Consider the following 26,463-nt stretch of genomic DNA (forward strand, 5'->3'; position numbering starts at 1 on the left):
GGGCTGAAATCAACTTTCTTCTATTTGTCTTGAGTGCTGTGTTGGATTAAGGTTGAAAGAAACAAGAAAAAACGCAATTTTCCTCTGTTTGTCTGATTTTGAACTGCTGAATCAGGGAGAAGACTTTTCTTCTGGAGTCTGGGCAAAGGGCTGTTTCTGGATTATTGCTGAAGCTTCAGGAATTAGTTGCAAGGACTTCTGGCTGGTGGTTTCTAGATCTATTGTGATATACCAAGAGGTGGGTCAATTGTTTGTCTTTGACATTTTGATTTTTTTTTTTTTAAACTCTTTTGAACGCTTGAGTTGGGGCATCATGACTTCAAGCTATGGTCACCACGTTATGGACAGACAGGCTTCCATAGCCAGTCGCTTAGAGAGTCCGATCACAGCCAACCTGGACAATTTACAGGCTAAAAAGAACTTCTCGGTGAGTCACCTGTTGGATCTGGAGGAAGCCGGGGAAATGGTGGGAGCTCAAGCCGAGGAGACATCCGGGGAAGCCGGCAGGAGTTTACTGGAATCCCCCGGGCTGACCAGTGGAAGTGACACTCCCCAACAAGAAAGTAAGTGTGCTCATCCAGGAATAAGGAAAGAGTGTGGAAGCCTCATATTAATTGTGTCAAGCATAGCTGTTATGTTTAACACGGAGAAAGTGTGCCTGATTAAGAGCCTCTAACTACAAGAGGGTGTCACTAATTAGGATTGAGATTCAGTTCGAAGGCAGTTTCACTTCTTATTAGGCGTGAGCTGCACTCAATGGAAGGCAGTCTCGCTCATTAGGACCAAGTCCAATTTACTGGAAGGCAGCATTACTCATTTGGTGTTAGATACTGTAAGGTGTGCTCACTCATTGGCAGTTAATGGACGTGTTGTCCCACTGATTCCTTGAGTAAAAAAAACAACACTTTTTAATGGAGTTTCAGTCATGGAAGTCAGTATGTATATTACATATCATATAGTCTACTATCTAGGCTTTAGTCCTGGAGGATCAAACTCTTTCAGCAATAAATACGTGACTAAATGGTCCTGTTATGGACAAATGCTTTGGAGGTGCTGGAGAAGATTAAGGGGCTGGTATGGTCAAGGGTGTGTAATGTCAAACTGACAAGAAAGTCATCCTGTGTCATGTCTAAAAGAACAAGTGATAGGACAATTGTACATTTGAATATAGAACCTTTAAGAATAAGTCACATCAATTGTGACGGTCATCATTGAAGCAGGAATAACATATGATTTTTACTCAAATACTTAGCAAGTTTGTAAATCGCGGGGCCTTCCTTTATTTCTTTGTCTGAAAAAGTGCACTCCAGGAGTTAGGCAACCACCAGATAATCTAATGACACCCAATTCACGTGTATGTATAGGTAAAGAGACTTGAGGCTGCGCTGCAAGGAATCCTTTAGAAAGATAATAATCCTGGGTGGAAAAGTAAGATTAGCGCTGCAGCAAACCACAGTCATTAAATTACCATTAGAAGTGGAAAGTAGTGAGTTTTAACTGGGTACGAATGAGTCCTGACAACTGAAGGAGCAGGGGATACTGAGAGTTTAAAATGAAGAAGGCAGGGGTATAATAATAGGCTGAGACAGAAGCTGGACCAGGCAATTAAAAGGCCAAGTAAGGTCTTAAGAGTAATTAACACTAAAATGCAAACCAGCAATGGCACATTAGCACTGGGTCGCTGATGAAGAGGGCTGAAACTCCTGACAGCATTCAGAAAGGGGAGAGATGAATGATCCACGAGGTTAATTACACAGGCTAATCACAGACCTGTCATAATTAGGAATTGCATGCATAAATGCCTTGAAATCGGAATTTCCATGGGAGATTTGCTGCTATTAATGGGCATAATTTAATTTAGAAGAGAATGTACAGTTTCCTAATCTTAGGCCTGCTTATCAAAATCCTATTTGAAAGTATCAAAACAGGACTGTAATAATCACTGCTTTCAATGGCATTTATTTTCTTTTGATACATCTGGTCAGTTCTGCTGCAAATATACTGCGATATCCTTCCTCGTGCCAATACACTTCCAAGAAGTAACCATATTAATTGTGCAAGAATGGTAATATGACTACAACATAATTGATAAAATGATGTAGAAAAAGAAAAAAAACAAAAACAAATATAATATTATTTTTTTCGCCATTGCCTATAATCCGAATGGGAAAAGTACTGTTATTTTGTTCACCAAACTGGGACAATAATTATACCTGACAAAAATAAGGGAAATATAGATTATTATGGGTAACTACTTACAAGTTACGTTAGGGGGTTTCAGAGATAAAATGCAAAGTGTGATAAAGTGTAACATTGTACACTAGATTGGCCAAATTATTCTTATCTGCCGTCAGATTCTGTTTCTGTGTTTCAAGCATTATACTGTATTAGCACGAATGTGTAATATATTGTGCACATGACATTATTAAAACATGATATACTGCGAATCATTACATAAGATCAATGTAAGTATCAGAATTAAAGTAGAATTATTTTTTTTACATATTCAATGCAAAACATATATGATTGCAAGTACTGCTGGTCAAGGATACGTGTCCCATATATTATCTTTTACATATAGTAGAAAAAAAACCTGTATTTTAACCTATATTTACGTGTTTAGTACATGGTTGATTTTATAATATACTGTATACATATGAATCACCTACATGTATTTATATAACAATACGAATGATACTACAGATTACGAAATAATGTATGTATTAGCAAATATATATATATTCGGTTGATAAACTGTTGATTTTTTTAATATATTTATAGTATTTGTATTGTGACATATTTTATAGTATACACACACGTATATGTGTGTATATATAAATATATATATATATATATATATATATATATATATATATATATATATATATATATACACACATATACGTGTGTGCCTGTGTGTATACTATGAAATACAGTATGTCACAATACAAATACTATAAATATAAAAAAATCAACAGTCGATTTTACCTTTGTAAATTATGTCACAGTGCATGGTATATATATATATATACACATATATATATATATATATATATATATATACACACACACATACATACATACATACTTATTGTACAAGAAGATAAAATATAGTATATAAATATATGGGGCAGCAGATAATCACACTGTCTGTCTTACATTACAGCTATATAACACCATAACACATTTTTTGGGTAGAAGTGAGTAATAAAAGTGTGCAGAATGTGCTTTCGAGGCTTATAATGAGAAGTGTTTCCTACTGAAACACACAGTTGCTAATTATCCAGGCAAAGGGCAGAGGTATCACTTTGAAATAAAGACAAAAGCACTGGAAGTAATTAAAACTTTTCAACTTCATTTAGGCAAAAGACAAGGTAATTGCAATAAAACACAATTTACGTGACTGCTTTTGCCTTTTTAAAAGCAGGGCCCTCCTGTAAACTTGAACCAGTGTTAAAAACAATTTATAGCACCAAAATGCATCTAATTGAGAAAGTTTATTTCAGATGGGACACTTTCAAACCTCTCTCTCTCTCTCTCTCTCTCTCTCTCTCTCTCTCTCTCTCTCTCTCCTCTCTCTCTCTCTCTCTCTCTCTCTCTCTCTCTCTCTCTCTCTCTCTCTCTCTCTCTCTCTCTCTCTCTCTCTCTCTCTCTCTCTCTCTCTCTCTCTCTCTTCTCTCTCTCTCTCTCTCTCTCTCTCTCTCCTCTCTCTCTCTCTCTCTCTCTCTCTCCTCTCTCTCTCTCTCTCCTCTCTCTCTCTCTCTCGTCATTGATTTAAAATACATCTGTGAGCTTTCAAAACATTTCGTCTGATTTTTAGCTAAGTGAAGCAGTCTAGTCAATAAATAAAAATGATTGGGACTTTCATAGGCAAATCCATGGCTTTCAAACAGCCTATATTGAATCATTGAGTATATTGTAGCACTTTGAAAAATTGAGAATAATACTGGATGCTCCAAGAATGTACCATGAAAGAAAATCAGAACATTTTGACTAACTACACCATTAAATAGTGTGCTGTGTTATATATAAGCAAGTAGAGAATGAATTTAGGTTGTATTGTTTAAGTAGCATTTCTACAATATATACCAGATGTTACAAGGGTAAGTTGCTTCTGCCTGATTTCAAGAGAATTCACTGCTGTTTAGTAGCAAAGATCTTAAAGGCACAGTTTTTCGTGAGATCTAGTTTTATTTCTGCTGTAAGTGCAGAAAAGTAGAAACTCCTTTCTTCATTTTTTTATTATGAATTCGCATTTTTATAAAATATAGAAATGGTATTTAAAAAATAAGAAAACAGGAGACATCTTCCAGTGCAATGATTCTTTCAAGTATGGTCAGTAGTTGTATGATAGTGCAGAACATATATGCAATTCCATGAGCTACTGGTTCATTCCTATTAAGAAATTAGGCAAACCAATATAGGGAGATGTTATGCCCCTGCAGAATTAACATGTTGTAGGGAAAGAGTAGCAGATCATTGCGGTTGTATATATATATAATGCCAATCGCTTGACCCTTTTTAATTTAAAATCCTACAATTCAAATAAGGTAAATTATTATTCAAAGGGGTAAGCTAGATTAAAGGAGACAGAAGAGAAGGAAAATCCCATTTAAATGTTCCCTTTGGACACATCTGATGCATTTATTTTTTTATTAACAAAATCTTTCCGCTGTAAAATTTGGACAGAATAAAAAAAATAATGCAGCAGATTTTAAAAAGTACAAATCAATGTAAAGGAAAATGAGATTGGTGTGCGCTGATAAATCTCGTGCTTATGTTATTCCTTGTTTGCTTCATTTTAACAGCAAATACATGTAGGTAACTGTTAGCTCCAGAATCGCAATCATACATCTGAATTCATTGGGGGGAATAGTACATTTGGCATCAGTGTTTCAGGGTAGCGTGGTGATTGCCTTCCACACTACACTACCAAACCAATATTATTCAATGCTGTTGAGCTGTTGGATGTTCAATAGAGCCCAAGAGAGAGCATGGAGAGGAAGCACCCAAAGATGAGGGCAGAGAGACCTTAGGCTAAATTAGCAGTAGGGACATCTGGGGCAGAAAAGATACAACTATTGTATTGTATTGGATGTCTTTATTTATATAGCCCAAAATTGTACGCAGCGCTTCACAAAGAATACAGTACAGGGAATTATAATAATACAACAAGTGCAGCAAAATCAGACAATAGGAAATCCCTGCCCCTGAAGAGCTTACGATCTAAGAGTTATGAGTACAAATGGCAGTGTGTTGATAGCTGATAACAGGAATACGAGTTTGTCTGCTTAGATCTTGCACTTTTTCAATAGTGCTCAATGTGAAAAAGATGCAAAAAAATGTGAATGTGAAAAAAAGTGGGGGGGGGGGAAAGCAAAAACAAATATTTTAAACCATGTAAAAATTACTGTAAAGCAAACGGCAGCTCCAGACAGGAGAGTTAATAAGGACGATGATAGAAAAGACGTCATTTTATTTAAAAAAAAAACATATTTAAAAACACACCGCCTGCAATGTACTTTTATAGCCTACTAAATACAGTGCAATACTGCATTGCTGCATTGACAAAAAGGCAGCACAGGTAAATTGCTCTGGACGATCATACTGTATACTCTGGCAGTGGTTTCATATTAAACAATAAAAATACAGATTTTTTAAATAGGTGGTAATACTTTTGATGAGATGAACATGCGAATTCTGCACATATTTATTAAGTACATACTTTATCTGCATGGTTAAAGAGTTAATACTTGCATAAAAGTACATGGGATATAGTGATAGGAAAATAGTTTAATGGAGCTACAGTATAGCAGAATTAGTCTATTATTACTTTATGTATACAGTATGTAGACCCAATATAGTGACATATATGACAAAATAAGTTCAGTTTAAAACATGAATCACTCTTGCAGACACCTCTAATTCATTTAATATTGGTTACTTTTGCCCTTCCCAGAGGATTACAATTGTATATCTAGTGAAGAGGGTGTAATAAGTATCTGACAAGACAATTAGTTGTTAGCATAAAACAAACCAAGGAATGATCACTGTTAAAAGTCAACCAATGCATAATGCACTTAACTTAGTTTATATATTTTGCGATATATCTCTACCTACATTACTGTATCAATATGTGTTTAGATTTCTATTTTATAATGACTAATAAAAATACCACTTACGTGAGCACATTCACAGGTCATACAGTGGCAATACTATTTCTATTTTATTTCTAACTCCTGTATATATATACATATATATATACACACACACACACACACACACACACACACACACACACACACACACACACACACACACACACACACACACACACACACACACACACACACACACACACACACACACACACACACACACACACACCACGCACACACAATGTTGTCAAACCTTTTAACTGAACAATACCGACTTTTGCCTTGGAATATAAAATATAAAAACACAAAAAATCCGTCAAAAAACGATTACAAGCAAAATGCATTAAGCACTTAGCAATTTGGCAACGATTTCAAGTTCAATTTGACTACTAATTAATCTGAGATCTGATGATTTCTTCATATTTCTGTGAAATATGAGGTGTGGGGACATTCTGTGCTTGCAACTGGGGAAATGTTTGACACCATATTCAATCCATTAATCTTGGTCATTTATCTTTTTAATCTGCTGCACATGCATTACCTGACCGTAAAACATTAGGGTCGTTTATTAAATCCACCTGAATATATAAACAAAAAAAAGTCATTAAAACTATTTGTTCAGTAACATTTAGATTTGTGGAGCAGCAAAAAAAAAAAAATGATGTCCCACTGAACTACATACATATCCAGAGTTAGAAACATCACACGTATATCATACACATTTATTTCAATGGGAACACAGCGAATTACTTTCATAGAGAATTCCGATTTAATGATAATTTCCATAATTTCCATCATTTTCATTTTCTTCTATATAGTTATAAATGCCACCGGAACAGCACTCAAAGGGTATGATTATTGGCTGTTTTAAGAGCAAATCCCCTTTAAATCATATACTGCACTAATCTTTATGGATGCAAAAAGAACTTAATTCACAATTGAATCTTACATTGTAGAATGTGTGGTAGGTTGTGATAACTGTAATGAACTAAGAAGATTGTTTTACATGCATTTGCTGTAATACATATTTTGATATATCCTTTCAGATTTCATGCATAAATCAGGAAAGGGACATGTCCCTATAATGCGAAGTTTATAGGGCCATAACCCTTCACTGATTTATGCATCAAATCTGAAAGAATATAGCATTATATATATATATATACATATACATATATATATACATATATATATATAATATATATATACATATACATATATATACATATATATATAATATATATATTGTATGTGTGTGTGTGTGTGTGTTTTTTTTGTAATAAATGAAGTCAATATTGTTTATGGAAATCAGCTGGTCCCACCTTGAAACATGGTGCATATTTTAAAATATGGTTTAGTAATTAAAATCTGTCAGACATTATACAGAACTGCACAAAGCATTATATTATAACTTGGAAACCAGATTGAATATCATGTAAAATACTAATACCCATGTACATTTTTCTTTGCAACATGAGACAATTTACACAAGTTCAACCTTCTAGTCATCAGAACATTAACATTGTAAGTTCTTGGGGACAAGGGAATTTTTTTTTTTACATATTGTGCTAATAATGTTAACATTTCAATTTATCATGTTATGATTAATGCATTTCTAAGTCATTTAAAACTCCAGTGTCCTTCACTGGCACCTTCCAATCTGTTTTATATAATAATACTGGCGACAACCTAAATTGTAGAACTCATATTTTGATATTTAAAAAATATATATATATTAAATTATTTAATACTATGGATATACAGTACTTTTTCAGTATTTAGAGATATAAGATGTTTCCACCTGTTTACAAGTAAAGAGATGGTAAGTATTTTTCAGCATTACGTTTTCAATGACTATTTTCCAACATTTTAGTATTTTACCTACTTAGTACTCAATATATAATAGTGATTTATGGAATTTGCACCAAGTATAGGATAGTGTTTTCTGTATTTAATACTAAATATATTATAGTGTTTTAAGAATTTATTACTAAACATATGATAGATTTGACATTATTTAATACTAAAGATATGAGCGTTTTCCAGTATTTAATAATAAAGTTACGACGACATATGTAATGTTTAAAGCACCTAATGCTATACATATGTAAGTGTTGTCAATTATTTATAATTCTATTATCCAATAATAATATTCATATTTTGAATACATTACAATACCAGATTTATTAGTCATCAACGATTATAATAAAATACACATGGCATTTTTTTTGTAAACTTAAATGAAAACTAAAGCATGATTTAATTTGTATGAACACATTTTTATTCGCATATCGTCTATCAATAACTGTAGATTATAAACTAGACACAAATAAAGTGCCGTATTGACCTTTTGGATCTTTCAAAACACATTCCTATGTTGTTTACTAGTACATCCCTTATGATGGCAATAGGGTACCCGTTTGGTTACCAATTAAACAATCCATGGCTAAGGGGTCCTTTGACACCCACCCCCAAAGAAGTGAATCATTTCTGGTAACCAGATCCCTGTAATGTCCAATTAAGACGTAATACAATGGCAAAGATCTGAAGCAGCCTGTGAAATTATTTGATTCAAATATAATGATCTCTCTTGATCTGAGTTTTTTTTCTCAACCCCATAAAATTAGAATGTCTACCACACCATATAACTCTAAATTAGTGGAGCCAGATTGTCCTAATAACTGCTTTGTGCAAAACACATGTAGTCATAAAAAAAATGTAGACCAGTCAATTAGTGGCATAGGTTTCAAATGTGGACTACGCTGTCCCCAAAGAGAAGCTGCTTGTTAGTGGAAGCAAAGCCTATCAGTATTAAATAAATCGATTAGTCATGATGGCAGGTTAAAGGGATCATCCTTATGTGGGATTAATCATGTAGGTATTTGGGGGTGGAGGTAGAAATAGTGGAGCATAAGGAACCTTTTTTTTTTACAGATTCATAAAGATGACATGGATACTTTGCATTGAGTGATAACCTTTTTCCTGTAATAAATCCATTTTAAAACCCAGCCATTTTCCCCTGCCTTCAGAAACCCAGGCTCCAGAGCAGTCTGCAATATTTTACATTTTATTGCCTGTCCTAAAATGTAAGGCGCTCAAATATGTATCTCACTTTTTGATATAACCCACAGAAAGTAGGCACAGGGGTCCTTTTTGAATTATTTGTAGTCTGTAATATTTCTGGGCCTAAATAGAATATGTTAGGCACATTGGGGGTTAGGTATTAAAGTAGGTGCAAACCTGGGGTAAAGTCAGTGTAAAATAATCTCCCCAAATTTATCAAATAATCCCTTCCTTCCTCCCTTCCCCCCTCCCTCCTTCCCCCCTCCCCCCCTTCCCCCTTCCTCCCTTCCTCCCTTCCTCCCTTCCTCCCTTCCTCCCTTCCTTCTTTCCTTCCTTCCTCCCTCCCTCCCTCCCTCCCTCCCTCCCTCCCTCCCTCCCTCCCTCCCTCCCTCCCTCCCTCCCTCCCTCCCTTCCTCCCTTCCTCCCTTCCTTCCTTCCTTCCTTCCTTCCTTCCTTCCTTCTTTCCTTCCTTCCTTCCTCCCTCCCTCCCTTCCTTCCTTCCTTCCTTCCTTCCTTCCTTCCTTCCTTCCTCTCCCCCTTTCCTTCCCCTCCCCCATTGCTTTATATGGGATTCCTTTCCTTTTATATACAGTCTATGGTGTTTTATTTAAACTGGTTTTACACTCAGGAGACGTTAGTAAATAAACTCCAGTCTCAGGGAGCAGAGCAGAAATAGCTCCAGATTCTTCTTCTCCCGAAGTCCTATAGATAAAAGGGAGTTCGTTTTGTCTCTTAGATTTGGTGCTGCTTCTTCTCTTAGTTTTTGCAGTCAGGAGACTGATAAATAATGAGAATTGGTAGTTACGTAGGGGGCTATTTATCCAAGTCACTAAATGTGGTGCAAAGCAAGGGTCAAAACTGCAGTATATCTCTCACAGAAAATGATTTGCATTCAATTTCAATTTGCAGGAAATCTTTTCCTCCTTTGGTCTGGTTTGCACCACTTTTGCAGCTCGGAGACTTTGATAAATAACCCCTTTATAGTCTCTAATTAGCTGCAAAACTGGTGCAACCTTCCCTCTCCTCCACCTCCTCCTCCCCCAGCTTATATAGAGGAAAACATTCAATTGAAGGTAATAGGGGCTTTTTTTATGGTGGTATTGGCATAGTTTGCATCCTGGAGCCTTTCACCAATAACTCATTTGATAACTCCAGTCCTCAAGACCCCCCAACAGGTCAGGTTTTCAGTATATCCCAGATTGAACCACCTGTGCTGAAGCTGGGATATCCTGAAAACCTGACCTGTTGGGGGAGGGCGGGGGGTGCCTTGAGGACTGGAGTTGAGCCCCTTGCTTTAGGTTGTAAGCATTTTCTACATGGGCCCTATAACCTTGTACATGATAACTTGTTACTGGATTTGTTTAGGATGCTGGGTTATTTATATGGTATTGTCTTTAAAGGTGTTTTTTTCTTTCCGTTTGATCCATCATCCCCATAGACCACTAAGTAAAAAATAGCAACTTAGAGTTAAGGTATTTAACAATAACAAGGGACTTTGGTGGACCTCAAAACATACATTGCTCTTGTAATATTAGTTTGCCATTGAAAGGTTATAAATAGAGATGAAGGGCTCAATGGTAATGTCACAATCTTTAAACTGTCTTCTGTGTGCAAATCCCAGAGTCAGCTAGTCAGCTCCTTGTGGCTTTAGCAAACTCACCTTCTCTTTCTTGGCCTCAGGCAGCAAATATTAGGCTGTCAGCAATTTGGTAAAGGGACACATTGTGCCTGCAACATTCTGTGTATATCATGATCTCTACATGATCATTAACTTACATTTGCTTTGACTGTTTCTGAGAAACCGTCTCTAACAGTACTCTGGGGGCTATTAGCAGCTAGACCTAATTTCTGGATGGCTCAACCAGGACAAACAATAAGCTGTCTGCTCTACAATGTGATCAGTGGTTCTTTGCGTAAATGAAAGCATCATGTTGGAGATTATTTCAATGGTACTATGAGGCGTACACTTATTTAATAACTTTATTTCATAGAGCATTTTCTCCCAATGGGGCTCAAAGCACTTCGCAATTACAGCATAGAGTAGCACATAGGATTGTTACAGACACAGTACCTGCCCAGATGAATTTACAATCTATGTTCTGGTACCTGAAGCACAGGGAGATAAAGTGACTTGCCCAAGGTCACAGGTTCCCCTGATTCAAACTCAGTGTCATAGTTTACAGTCAGTGTCACCAGGTCACACCTTCTTTGACCTGTTGCTGGTTTTCTACAAACCCATACAAGACATGTTGGCCTGCAGTACGTATTATTATTTTTGTGTGCCAACATTTCATTGCCAAAAACTAATATTAAAAGTCATAAAATGTGCATGGCAATTATGAAGGCTTCATACGTATCACGTATAATTTGGTGGTGTAAATTATTTTGGACACATTAAGTCATGTTTGACTATCTCATTGATACAATTGAAATGAAAAGAGAATGATGTGTGTTTCTTTTATTTATATCTCGTCTAAGTAAATATAAATTATTAGTGTAATATTATTTATAATAGCCATATTATGAAAATAATTCATTTTTGGTAACCTACAATATATCATGGAAGATCCATGCTGCATCAAATACAACTGTGGGTTCATACATAGCAACTTCATTCTGCGCTTTTAACAGACTTTTTAGGGTTTACGCCAAATTGAGCTTGGCGGACAATTTTGTGGCATTTTCTGATTTTTCGTTTTTTGGCCCACTTAAACATACGTTTGCAAGCCATCTAAAATTCCACAAAAATGGGCCACAAAAAGTCCACTTTATAAATGTGTTTGCGTTCCAATGCTTCGTCTGATTTTTAACCCTTAGCACTCGATGGGTTAAAACGTTATTCAGTATTTATTGTGTGAGAAACAGATTTTATTCCCAATTCCGTACCATTTGCAACAAGCCAACTTTTAATTGTGTTACGTGACAAATCACTTAATAATGCAGCCCCTCTTAAGTTAAAAAATAATATAATATTAAAATGAGATTTCTGGAAACTGCCGCTGCTTTCTTTGCTCAAAATACCAGTATTAATAATAATAATACTGTAATAATAATAATAATAAGTCCCCAATTGGACTCAATGCGCTTTACAGTGCCATAAAGGAAAAAAAGAAGAAAACAGTTAAGGTTATAAAATAGACCAAACAAGGAAAGATACAACACAGGATGGGATGGCACTGTAATTATTAAATGCTGGACAGATTGGGGTTCATTAATTAAATGCCTGGGTAAACAGTTAGGTCTTGAGCCTGTTATTTTTATAGATTTCCAGAGAGGGGGCCTCTCGAAGTGTACGAGGCAGATTGTTCCAAAGCGTGGAACAGTATGTGTTTTATATTTTATTAAGATATGTATAACAGCAACAACTTTAGTTCATATAGCACTTTTCTCCCAATGGGACTCAAAGCATTTGACTATATACAGTAGCACATGGTACACAGCAGAATTTTAAATACACAGCCCCCGTCCCGGGACAACCTTACAATCTATGGGACACATACATCAAGTGCTGGTGTGGATAATCGTACCCGTTCCAGTGTTTTTTATTCGTGTCAATGGGAGTTAACACTGGAACGGGTGAGATAACAGTATTTGCACTTGATGCATGTGCCCCTATGTTTGGTACCCGAGAGCAAGAACATTAGGAGCTGATACTTGATGCTTCAAGGACAGTGTCATCATTTCCGGAGTCAGGGCCTTTACTCGTTGAGCCACTCCTTCATCCCCTATGTATCTATATTAACATAGAAAACCCAGAAACAAAAAACAATGTGAATGCTTGGCATGGATTTGTCTTGATGGGGCATCCAATATATGTTGGTAAGTTGGAATGCATCATTAATTACTAGATTTATCATTCGTAACTATTTTTTTCTCCATATGCGACTTATTTCAGATCATGTGTTTTCAATAACATAATCAAAGTTAAAATGTGACTTTAATAGATAAACAGTTGTTATAATTATAATAGCCAGCTTTCTCTCGTTATACAAGCTACAGGCATCAACAGTGAATGGCAGTGAAAATGATTCCTATAACAAACAACATCCTTGCAGGGCTTAACAGAAACCCCATGTGTTTAAATACTGCCAGCATGCTTTAAATTAATATATATATATACAGTATATATACGTTTTAACAACGTTCTCGGGGAATACATTTATATTCTCATATTTTCTAGGCTTACTATGTACTTTTTTTTATACCTATGTATCTATGTAACATAGCAGAAACAAGTTAAAAAGCCAGGGGGAATTAAAATAAACTGATTGAAATGTGCTAACTACAATTTACAATTTTGGTTCTTCAAATAAAATAATACAAATAAAAAAAGAAATACATATATGTTTCAGCCTACATGGGGCTAGATTCACAAAAGGTCAACATTACTGTGTTAAATGTTTTATAAATATAAAAGGTATTGCAGAAATCATTTGTAGAATGATATATTCACTAGCTGAAAATACCCAGTGTTGCTTGGAAATTCTTAAAAACCAAAAAATACTGAGATTTATAAATGGAGAATTTTATTTTTTCGTTTCCTAATGAAACAATGTTGATGTATTTTTATTCTAATAATGCTGTTGGGTAAACTATATTTTATTTTTTTCCATCAGACGCAAAAACATACATTTTTTGTCAATTTCCCACTCTGGAGCATCCAACATAACTTTGATCATGTGCAAAACATGGATTTTCTAACACACAATCTCAGCAAGCTCCAGGAGCCCTAACACATACCAAATAATATATATATATGTATACAAGTGTCTAAAGGAGTGCTAGTGAGCCTGGCCAAATGTATACAACAAAAAACAAAAATGCCCAAAGCAACATCCAGTATGACAAAAATACACAGTGAAATACATATATATTCTCTTGAAAAAGGGTCCTTTTGTTAAACCCTTTGGCCATTTTCTAAACTCAGTCCAATTACTTTAAGTGACTGCCCTTGAGATTTATTAATTGACATTGCAAACGCAAGCTTTACTGGAAACTGAAGTCGTTGGAATTAGAAAGGAATGTCGGTAAGGATAAGGGGGATTTTTGGTACGAATATGTCTTCTCCCTCTCTGATATGCTGGGATCAAGTCACTTGTGATGTCATCAGTTATGTCATTGCTCATGTCATATGTGACGTCATGTATGATGACATCGGTAAAGCGTTGTGGGGGAGTTAATGTCGCATGTCACCTTAACTTCAAAATTTCCAGACTTTTGAAGAGTTTGCTTACACACCCTTTAAAAATTTTTTTAATTTAAAATATATGTATACGTATTTGTGTGTGTTTATGGTATGTCTGTGTTTAAGTCTATATATTTATGGTAATAAAAAGAGCCTAAGTCGTGTAGTGGTAGCACCGGCCCTGTTTAATACAATACAATCCTGCCGACCTGGCCAGCTGCGAAAATTGTGGGGCGTGGTGCAGGACAGCGGTGCGGGGCCTCTTACCTTCTCCTTAGGGATCTGTTGCTAAATCACCATCATTTGGCGTCCCATTGTCATTGCAACACGACGCCATTTGACGTTGCAGTGCCACGAGGAGGGATACTGACAGCAAGAGATCGTGCAGGAGAAGGTAAGAGAGTTACAGAGGCCCTCTCCCCTGAAATTCAGTTTAATTGTTGTTGGGAATAGCGCGGGGTCTCTGTAACCACGAGCTCGGTGCAGTGCACTCGGCCTGCCTTCCGAATTTGGTTAAAAACATTGCAATTTTGAAAGGTTGAGTCCGCTATCTCAGGAACCATCATGCAAAATGTGGTTACGATATCTTAAGAGCTGTGCAAATGCATGCAAACAGACAGACACCTTTCCGAAATATATAGTAAATAAATGGGTTGTGATATTCAACTAATTTGCATCTTGAAATTGTGGTAACTGTGGTAAATAACAAAACTAGCACTCCAAATAAGCGTTAACACATGGAAATCAGTGTTAATCGGGGAGAAGGAGTGGCTCAGTGAGTAAAGACACTGACTGGCATTGAGTTTGGAGCAGGGGAACCTGGTTCAGTTCCTGGTGTCGGCTCCTTGTGACCTTGGGCAAGTCACTTTATCTCCCTGTGCCCGGAGCAGGGACCTGTGCCTGCAAAATGTCTCTGTAAATCTAGCAGCGCTATACAAGAGCATGCTAAAATAAAAAAACAATTGTGTGGTAGGATGGGAGATATATTCCTCTACTAAATGGTTATGTAATAGGATTTCTTGCAAACCCATAGGGCAGAAAATGGTTTAACTCCTTTTTTCCCTTGGTCCATTTCCTAAATAAGACAATTCCTGGCTAAAACGTAGAACCTCTCTTTTTAACTGCTTAGACAATTATGGGAGTTTTTTTGTGGGCTATGAGGATTCAGACTGTCAGCTATACCTGGACAATGCGTCTTGCTCAGACTGTTCCGCTGGTTATTCATCAGCTGTGAGCAATAAGCTAGGAACCTGTGGGATTGGTGCATCTGGATAGATGCTCCTGCCATACAGGGTATTTAAAGATGTGGAGACACTGCGCACTTGACTCATCCCCCCTGACGAAGTGTGGGCAACCACACGAAACGTGCGTCGGGATTTTAATGATGCATATGTGATCCATCTATGTGGATATTACTACTACAAGACATTAGTGTCAATTGAGATAGAACATTATACTGAATAAAACGAATATATTTCCTGACTATGAGGTGAGACTGTGCTTCAGAGATATATGTCTTTTCACTACAGTATTTTCTCATCTGACAATTACCTAACCCAGTGGTGCCCAATCTTTCCCTGCGGCTTCCCTCCCTGCTCGCGCCCCCCTCACTTACCTTGTCTCTTGCTTTTGGCGTCAAATGATGCCGCAGGGACCAACGCGTCACCGAAGACAAGGTAAGTGAAGTTGCAGAGGCCTCATGCGATCCCCTGACATTGATTTAAATGCAGAACAGAACAATGATATACAGCACACACTAGAAGGCACAAGAATATTTGCATGGTGCAACGGACTACGGAGGACCCAATACCTCCAATATACAATATAAATAACACAAAGCCCAGCACACGCTGTCTTTAGATAATAGAACAAATGAAAAGGGATAATGCCAAGAAGAAATGTAATGACATTTAATATGTAACACAAACCACCAGTATAACAACCACACCCACTACATCAAAAATTGATAACATGCAATAATAAAACAGGCAAAAACAGAGGGAATAATGGAGGGGGGAGAGGGCAGTGAATAAGGTACAACCACAGTAGGGTCAAGACAACACATAGGTGGATACAAACAATGGGGAAGCAGCAGATGGGCAACGTAACGTTTCGGGGAACACCCCTTCGTCAGGTCCGTTTCCCCTCTCTCCAATAGAACAGTACCCCTCTGTTTTTGCCTGTTTTATTATTGCATGTTATCAGTTTTTGATGTAGTGGGTGTGGTTCTTATACTGGTGGTTTGTGTTACATATTATATGTCATTAAATTTCTTCTTGGCATTATCCCTTTTCATTTGTTCTATCATCTAAAGACAGTGTGTGCTGGGCTTTGTGTTATTAATTTAAATGCCTTGGGTGTAGAGCCAAAAAATCTTGCGCCCCCCCAGTTTGCGCACACCTGACCTAACCTATAACTAAATATTTTTGGATACCTCTACTATATTGGCATTCATCTGGTTAAATGGTATAATATGTCATGCTGTAAATTGTAGCATATGCAACTTTCTGTTTAGAGTGAAAAGCTATTGCTTAGCTATATTGGATTTAATACCAGACACAATAAACACAATTTATTGATAGACCATTACTAAAGTGTCACAATGGTATTTTATATCAATAAATTAGTTTTCTTCATTTGTATTAGTGAGAGACAATTAATACCATATATATAGTTTGGTGTTTATAATAATAAAAATATATATTCTTTGGAATGCCTCCTTAAAGTATTAGGAATATCTGTATTCCCTGACCATTACGTCAGCAAGAAAAAATGGTTCCTTCCTATTTTGTCATGAGTGCAAGATGAGGGCTCTTGTGTAGGATATCTATCTTACACACTGTAATGCATTGTTGGTATATTAACTCCTTTGATGTCTGAGGCTACCAAAGCATTGCAAATGAATGCGTTCAGGCACCAATGGGGTTAACATACAACACGAACACCCAACAAATATAACACAAAAAGCATCATATTTATATGTGCAAATATTAAGCCTTTAGTAACCCAAGTGGCCAGCTAGTCCTGGTTTGAACCACATGGGGTCACACACCCCATATATGTTCTAAAATCCTGATATTATGAGTTTTTATCACCTATTCTACGCTGGATGGTCTTGTCTTGAGTTTGCACATAGTGGTCATTAAGTACATACAGTACGCAACATTAGCCAAGTAGCCCAATATTGCAGGTATCTGAGTTATAGGGAATAACATGTGAATAACTAATTAGTTGGTAATTCCTCACTTGCATACTCATTTTATTATTTATCAACCTTTAGTGAATTCCCCCACATTGGTCTTTACCCATTGTGTCAAAATAGTATAAATATTATTAGCCAATCTCTATTTTTCTGGTGCAATTTGCAATTTCAAGCTGTTAATACATTTGGATTTATGTAAAGAATGGCTAAATGGCCCATAATGAGGAAATTAATTATTTACCCTGTGTATTCAAACAATACAGCAACTTTATTTATTGCGTGGAACAGAGGATTGGAAGCAGATGTGATTTAATAAGTGGATATGTTACAATGCTGTTCCCATATCCCTAACTAGAGGAAGTCTGCCTTGAAATCCCCAAGTATTCTCAATGAATCCTTAGCTGCCTTAGAGGACTGTAACACTGTGAAAACTTTGCATTGCTGGCCCCTATGGTAGCAAAAGCCTTAACCAATTCTACTTTGTGGGCCCATATCCACAAAGGTCTGTTAAATCAAAGCGCATAATGTCCCGTTACCTAGGACAGGAACTGGTGGTATGTTCCTTGAATTAACATGGTACCCTCAAAGCTAATTATTTGCAAAAGCGCAACGTCCAAACTACTGTACATTCCATTGGCATTGGATAAATGTCACATTTCGTTAGGGATCACGAGTTGTTCTCTTCCAATGACGAGAGAGAGAGAGAGTTGTAATATCATGCAAAACTGTTGTGTTACACCCATCAAGACACTGCAAACGCCCTATTTCAGTGTCTTGATGGGAGTGACTGCAAGCTTAGGTATAACTTGTCACAGTGAACACCCCATACAGTTTACGGCACTGTTTGCATATATCAGAGGAAGATATTCAATAACAGATACACTGAAAAACTTTATTCCTTCACCCACACTGCTACCCGCCGGGACTCCCTTTATTTCTTCATTGAGATACATTGGTATATATCTTCTCAGGATCTGCTTCGGCTATCGAGCACTAGTACGGGACTTTGGGGTTTCGTAACTTCTCTATATTACTTATACTGTAACTTAAATAAGGTCATGTTAAGTCCTCGCGTTAAACTTAACAGACTTTAGTGGACATGCAATGTTACGATAATGCTTCCTTTGCATGTCATTAGCAATAACATCCGTTATATTAAACGCTATGCTCTTTACGGGGGAAAACATTGCTTAACGTTATGTCCTTCTCATTTGAAGATATACTGTCAGTATTAACGTGACGTTTAGTTAGGTCAATGCCACATTAAGTGACCCAACAAAGCATTGTGGATATGGGCCCAAATTGCATAATTCCAACTACTTATTGATTATTTTCATAGTCGGCTATTAAATTGTGTGATGCTTGATGACCCAATAGAAGAAATTGCACTTACAGTCACTATTAAATAAAGTGCCTTTACAAATAATAACGTGTTCTGCACTATTTCAAATGACATTCTTCTATACAATAGGAAATGAATAATTATTCCACTATTTCTAATTAGCATGTACCTTTTGTCAAATAAGGGACATTCCCCTCCCCTGTGTTGTTCCCCCTTTTTTCTTTACATTTGTGTTTGCAATTTTGGGTCATTTATATCTGTTGTGGTTTTCACATTGATTTTCAATTTTGGATTACATCTTGTGCTTTCTTTATTAAATCAGTGTTGCATTTTTGGCGTATTCCCTTGTTTCTGTGATTTTTCTATTAGACAGTGTGTGCTGGAACATATTTTTTTGTTGAAACTGTACAGTGCATCTATATACATGGTGAGAATGTTGTGTGCTGCTACCTACACTAGTACTAACCGCAATAACAGCAAAATCCTTCCCGGCAGAAAGGGCGTCTCTATTTGTGTAAAAAGCAGTTAATGACTGAGCATTTGTGTGTGTGCATTATTTACACTAATTATGTGTTTACGTAAAAAAAATACATGGGATGGATCCGTGGACGTGTAAGAGGTAGGAAGTACCAAATAAAGTGTTGGAATTAAAAGCGCCTGATTTTGTACCAAGTAGACTGCTTAGCCAAATAGTCTTTATTTGCTTTCGGTCTCTATGTTTTATTCATGCTTCTGTTCAGTAAACAGAAGAAATTTTAGATGGTTGCAAGTATGCAGTCAGAATCTTGAAGCATTTTCATGACATGAATCAATGAGGAATTCAAGCCCTATGTTTTTCCCTTTACTGTTTATAGCGTTGTCTTTAACAGCAATCCGGGAAACCGTCTTGTATACATGCAAAACTGTAGGATTGTGGATATTTTGACAGTCGTGACAATGTCAGCGTTCTCCAAAAACTGTCAAATCCAAATCTGTAATTTTGGGAAAATGTAACCACATTTTTTGTAATATTACAAATGTTAAACTGAAAATGAGAAACATGAAGTGAGCTCTGTTTTCTGTACAAACTTTAGCATAAAAGTTTGCATAAACTTTATGCAAAGTCAGTTATGGTGAGTAATAAAGTGACAAACTCTACACGTGCAGCAAATAAAAATACCTCTTATTATGAGCACATTCACATGTCTCAGACAGGTCTGCAGCGCTGCCTTTCCTCATAATCTCTCAGCATACAATGCTTCCACTGTAGCCAGGGATTCTGGGTAATGACATGCAAATGAGCACGTACAGTGAGCTGCTTTTTATCCATTTCAACTGGGACCCCTATAAGCTTATGCCTGCTGTATTACACAGCTTTTCAGCACAGCCTGGGTTTAAAGAAGTGCAGAGCCAGGAAACCTACTCACAGACAGCTTTTCAACTTTATGCACATTTCTAAAAAAAAAAATATCACAAACAGAACTGGTAGAACTTTACACAGCTCTAGTCCTCAAATCATGTTACATGTTTCCATTCAACGTAATGTTACTCCCTTTCAGTAACATCGCCCTTTCATTTCAGCTTTTTAGATTTCTAGCTACAGTTTCTTTTTCATTGTTTATAATATATATATATCTTTTTTTTTATTAATTGTAACAGCTTTACATTCCCATTTTCCGATTACATGAAACTTAATTCTTAAGGGGTTGACAGCTCCAGATAAATCCTTAAATCATTGCATTACTATTTCCTCCTCCTCCTGAACTGATTTATACGTAGGTTTGTAAAGTTGATGGCAGATAAAATCTGCTTAGCTCAGCCTGTCTGCACATTTGTCTTACATTGCTGTAACGTAGCTCCTATGTGATTCCAGTTTTGCCGGGACTAAGCACAGCATATCAGGCAAGGTTAGTGGGCTGTGTATAATTGAAAGCGATGGACATTGCTGCCATAACATCAACTCTACGGCTGGGAGTCATCCAAGAGCAAAGTGGGATATTGCGGCCAATCTTGAGGTAACTGTCACTCACTTGAATAGCAGTTACCGCTAAATCGGACGTGATATACCCCAACGCGCTTTTGATGACTGCACAAGAGGCAGATTGGACATGCGTCTTGAACCATTAGTGTATGAAGATTTCATTGCTTGTGATTTAGGGCAGAGGTTATAGGAACAATTTGCACATACAATGAAATGTATACATTTCTGCATCTGCATGCATACTTTTATTTTTTATTACAGTATGAGTCAAAAAGCTTAGTTTTGCTTGGAGAAAGCTTCTCTGACTAGTAATCTGCATCAAATATAAGACAAATATTCAACTATTATTTTTGGCGCACGTTCAGGCCCCATAGTGGTCTATGGATTAAGGCAATTTTGAAACCAAACTGGTGGATTTTTAATCTTGCATTTGTTGGCATTGATGGGTCTATGTATCACCCCTAGATATTAGTGCTTATTTTGTGATAAATCCCGCTGCTATATATTTGCGACAGGCAGCGTCCATGTATTTGTCGGCGCTGCTCCTTTTGCTTGCATGTCTGCATTGGTCTGCAACGATATTCGGGTTTTATGGAGCAAGTAGAAGGAGATTAGCGAAGATTCAAATTTGCATGCTGGCGCAGGTATGTAAATTGTAGGTGACAATTTGTAGTGCAAAAATGGACCAAAATCTCAAAATACTCTTCATATACTGTATATGCCACGAATCCCACAAAGAAAATGCTTAACCTTTAGATGCAAATGCTTCAGTCCCGACCCATGTTTTCATAAAGCCCCTAATGTATTAAAGTACATTTATGGCCAGTGTACATCAATGTACCATTATAGGAGTGTCAATGGGAGGAGTTAGGCAGAAGTTCATAGTGCGTATGTTATATTGGGATCTCTTTGTGTCATTCTGTGTCAAAACACCAGCAGGTTTGAGGCAGCATAAATGTATCTGGCTAATTATCTGGGACAAGGTCATTTGTTTTAAAGGGTTGTCCTAGCAGGGGTATGAGATAACTAACTGCAGTGGCATATTTAAGGGGCTTTAAGGATCTCTAGGAAGTGTAATAATTAGAGCTGTGAAAAACTGCATAGTAATAAGTATTCAGAGTCTAATCTCCCCTCCTCCACTGTAAGACCCTCACCAACTGCTACCCTACCCCTCTCCCCACTCAGCTACCCGGGGCCCGGGAAAACACTCTGTCCTGGCCCCCCCGAAACAATCTGATTAAAAGGTATCACAACCGATAACAAATCTTTCCTTGACCAATATGGCTAATAGATCTTTGTTGTCTGTTTTCCCCATTACGAAATGGTTGTTGAATATTGTATTATATGCCTGTGGCTGCCATGTGGATCTCATTATTCACCGGATAGTAAAGCGGACAACTTTCAGGTGTCTAAGAGCAAAGGCACCTACTACATAGGCTGCTGACTTATGTGGTCACCTCCTCCTTTCGGAGATGATAAATGTGTATGAAGGAGTTAGTGGAGAACTTAATTAATCCTCTTTTCTATCCTTTCCTTTGTTTGGCATGAAAAGTGACTCATAAATTGCACTGTGCGGTTTGCTAACCCGTTGTTCACATCTTGAAAGTGTATTTGCTTAAATAGTCTTTTAACTCCTAACATGAGCTAAAATGTTGAACTTATATAGTTACTTTCCCATGCTATTATGTTTTATTTACATTTAACCAACAATGTGCTACTGAATGAGTTCATTTAACACATCTGTGCACATGAATCTTATTCAACCACAAAAACCATTGCACAGAATTCATTAGAGGTGCCCTCCTAACACATGCTGGAATTGTGCTGTATTCAAAGTGCTCAGTCATGTTACACTTTCCCTGGCATTCTTAACTAGAGATGTCAAGATAGCACACATTCCTTGCTGTTATCATATGTAACTATGAATGCAGGTGTCTTGTTCCCCTTCCCTCCCCCCTATTTTCCTTTCTATATCCCACCCCGCTCCTCCTTCCCATATCCTTCCCATATTTTATTTCTGTTAAACTCCAATAAAAACTAAGTTGGGGATAAAAATAGCACAAATCGATGGCCTCTACCTACACACATATTACTTGTTGAACTTTAGCTTTTAGTTGCATATCTTGGTCAAAGCATGTTAAGTTTATCCGCTTAACTAGAGATGTGTGAAACTTTCTCAGGGGCTCACAAACCAGGCAATATTTTGACCCTTTTCAGCCTCAAAAAAATGCGGCACAGCCAGAGTTTGCGAGAAATTGACAGGCATTAGGCCATAAAGGCGAAGCCAATGTGCATTGCAATTTCACTCGATTTTGCAAACATTCTCAAAAATCGAATGTGCTCCGGCCTCTGGGTACGCAGGTGTAGCAACAGAATTGAGAAAGGGCATAGAGCCCGAAACGCGTTGGTGGACCACTGCTGTGGACAGGGGGGACATTTAGTCCTTTTTTTATGCAATAAATCTTTTTTTCTGCTTCTGCACCGTGAGCCTCCTCCTGATTTTTTGGCAGTGCACTGCCGTTCTCCTACCTGTTCCTGCTGCTGAATCATCTGGTGGATTGCACGCCTTTCATGCTGCTGCTGTATGAAACTCCTGGATCAAAAGTGAGTTCTTTCTGTGGGTTGCCATACCCTTTTATTCTCACTGTATGGGACTTTATTTGTACTAATTATCAGTGGTGCCAGTGGCATTAAGTACTAGTCCCCTAACCCTATTAGTTATAGTATATTGGGAGTTTCTGTTACTGCAGATGTTATAAACATAAATATAAGGACTTGTTCTTTTGATGCACTGGCGTCCTACACATCGTAGCAACAGAATTACCTGTGAAGGAACAGTCAGATGCTGAGTCAGTCTGATACATCCTATCCTCGACAATATGTGCAAGTGTAGAGATTGGGAGGATGGGTGATAAATGGACTCTAGCTCTTCTTTTTCAAGCCCCCGAGGAAGGGGAGGGACAAGGGAAATCTGAGGGAGGCATTAAGCCAGAGATGGAGAATGTAGATGATGATGATGGTGATGGTGATGGTGATGGTGGTGGTGATGGTGGTGGTGATGATGAAGGTGGTGATGGTGGTGATGGTGATGGTGGTGATGACGATGACAATGAGCGTGGTGTTGATAGTGTGTGTGGTGCACAAACTGGTAATTGAATAGGGAAGGGGGAAAGAAGGGGAGGGCGGTCCTGCTCAGCTTGCCAAATTACTGAAAATGGAGTGGTGCTATCAGAGATACAAGATATAGGTATAATTAGGGAGAAAAGATCCAATAAGATGCACTCATCTCCACTAAATATAACATAACAACATTTTATTTATAATTACGAAAACAAACTCAATTAAAACTTAAATAATAGCGCTAGCCGTGCTGTGCTACTGAGAATAGCTGAACCTGTGTGTTCAGAGAAATCACCCCAAGATAGCCAATTTAGCCAAGATAGATGTAAAAGTATCTGATTACTGTGTCAAGTGATATACATGCAGCTTATTCCAGTATGGAAGATACTTAGACTGTGTGTAGTGTATCACCACAGGGAAAGTACATTTGTAAAGTCAGCTAAAATCGGTGCCAATAGACATGACCTCCCGTACTATACACACTATACTGGATAGTAATCTTCAGTGTGTGTGATGAGGGTCTTGAACTCTGATGTAACTGCTTTCATAACCCATAGACCAACAGACTGGAGAAATAAATGCTTCAAGGGCTTGTGGGTTCTCTACTTGTCCCACATCTAGGTTAATTAACTGGAGATATGGAGTATTGACATTTTCTAAGTACCTGAATGTCAATATCCTCATTGAGTTGGATGTTGCTAGTCCTTGCCAGCGTATCGTGATATAGCATATAAGCAATTACTATTAGAGTAGATATCCTCTCAAAATTCAAATACTACCATAAAATGTCAATGCAGTAGCTCACGGTTGTAAACAAGTAACCCCTCATAAAGGGTTACTAACATGGTTGTTGTATGCTGGGCCCCACACTGGGTTGCTATGGGGATCCAGATGTCACACAGTGGTATTTAAGGAAGAGGGACTATTCTAGAAGGTTAGGTTCCAGGAGGACAAGAGGAGAGGAGCCTCAGGGAGAGTAGATCAGTAATGTTTATAAAATAATAGTATAGACTAGGCCCCAGTTTATTATGTTGTAGATGGAGACAGTACCGTTAAGTTTGGATCCCCGAAAGAAGGAATGGAATCCTGAATAAGTAATGAAAAGGAATACGGCACGTCATAGAGGGCCTCTGGAAAGAGGGCTCCCGGGTGCCGGTGAATCAGCTCTAACCACGGATTGGCACTAATATTCCTCATCAGTCTGTATGGAAGTGGCCGTTACCAAACAGACAAAAGGTATTGGGCCAAGTAAGAAAGACCCGCCAGGATCCCCGTAGGGGCCCAGAGTAATCGGATTAATACCAATAATGGTTTTGAAGTACCAAGGAGGGCCAGGTCCCACACCTACTCAGAGCAACTAAGTCAAAGTACCTTAATTTGAGTAGGGCACTGATGGAAGAACTGTATTCATGTATGTCTAGTATAAAATACAGTACAACGTTGTTAATATGTGTATGAGAGGTCCCTGTCCATGGTGACATGACTAAATTACTGTTGTACTACAAAAGTTCCTGGCACCCTTGCTACCTCATCGCCCCGCTGCCTGAATCCAGCCCCTGAGTCAAGGTAATCCATGTGGAGTAGTCATACATAACACTGATGTAATCTCCCTATAAACCAGGCATGGAGGGTAACACCTGAATAGCAAATGGGTCAAAATGCTTGTAGCTGCCCTTCAGCTTTGTGGAGGGCAAGGGCTTTAGACATATACAATATACTCAGTAGGGCTTATTTTACCACAAGGACTATTTCATACCTGTACCAAGAGGTTGTTGAAGTAGTGGGTTGGGCTCTTGATTCAAACAATTGGAGGGTGCACTTAACAACAGTAATGTGGACTAGTGGATATGGCAGAGTGTACTACATGACTGTTATCGCCCATTGGTGTGCTTTTTTCCCTCTTGCCAAAGGGGACTGGGGTTGTGTGGGTGATGGTGGCTGTAGTAATTCTAAGAGTAAGGGAGTATGCAGCAGCATTTATAGGAAGCATTGCTACCCAATGTACAGTATGCAGGGTTTTTGATCAGAAGGCTCATAAAGTGGCTGATATTCATTTGAATTGTGCGTTGACTTTTTAAAAGTGGCCCGGAGGTTGGGCTAGTGGCAGGAAATAATGGAAGTAATGCTGCCACCAGGTTACATCAGGGTAACCTGATTCAGGTTCCATGTGTTGCCCATTTACAATACTCAACATAATAGTTAATAACACATTTTTATAGAATAGTTTGAGAAAGTGCAGGAAATATTATAAGCATCTTAAAAAAATCTGTGCCTACTTTAGCTGCTCCTACCCAGCTCGTAAAGCACCCTCTGTTGCCTGCAGCAATCTAAAAACATGCCATACGACAAGCTCAAAGCTAAAGTACCCACCCGGGGGAACTCACCCTGTAAGTGCAATAGTGGTTGTATGAGCAGCACAAAGCAGTGAATGAT

The 26,463-nt window shown here is 37.7% G+C and overlaps 1 protein-coding gene and 1 pseudogene across 2 annotated transcripts in view; one reads left to right on the plus strand and one right to left on the minus strand.

Moving 5' to 3' along the window:
- PRRX1 (paired related homeobox 1) overlaps positions 1-26,463 on the plus strand; it is a 97,174-nt gene that overhangs the window by 443 nt on the left and 70,268 nt on the right. For both annotated transcript variants that reach the window (XM_075616835.1, XM_075616837.1), the window contains exon 1: positions 1-563. This exon is cut by the window's left edge. In XM_075616835.1, coding sequence (XP_075472950.1) covers positions 314-563 — 250 coding nt within the window. In that variant the 5' untranslated portion in view covers positions 1-313. The remainder of the gene's footprint in view (positions 564-26,463) is intronic.
- Positions 1,017-26,463, minus strand: part of LOC142504028 (small nuclear ribonucleoprotein F pseudogene) — a 30,016-nt pseudogene continuing 4,569 nt past the window's right edge.

Source organism: Ascaphus truei, chromosome 10, assembly GCF_040206685.1.
Source record: "Ascaphus truei isolate aAscTru1 chromosome 10, aAscTru1.hap1, whole genome shotgun sequence".
Classification (NCBI taxonomy): domain Eukaryota; kingdom Metazoa; phylum Chordata; class Amphibia; order Anura; family Ascaphidae; genus Ascaphus; species Ascaphus truei.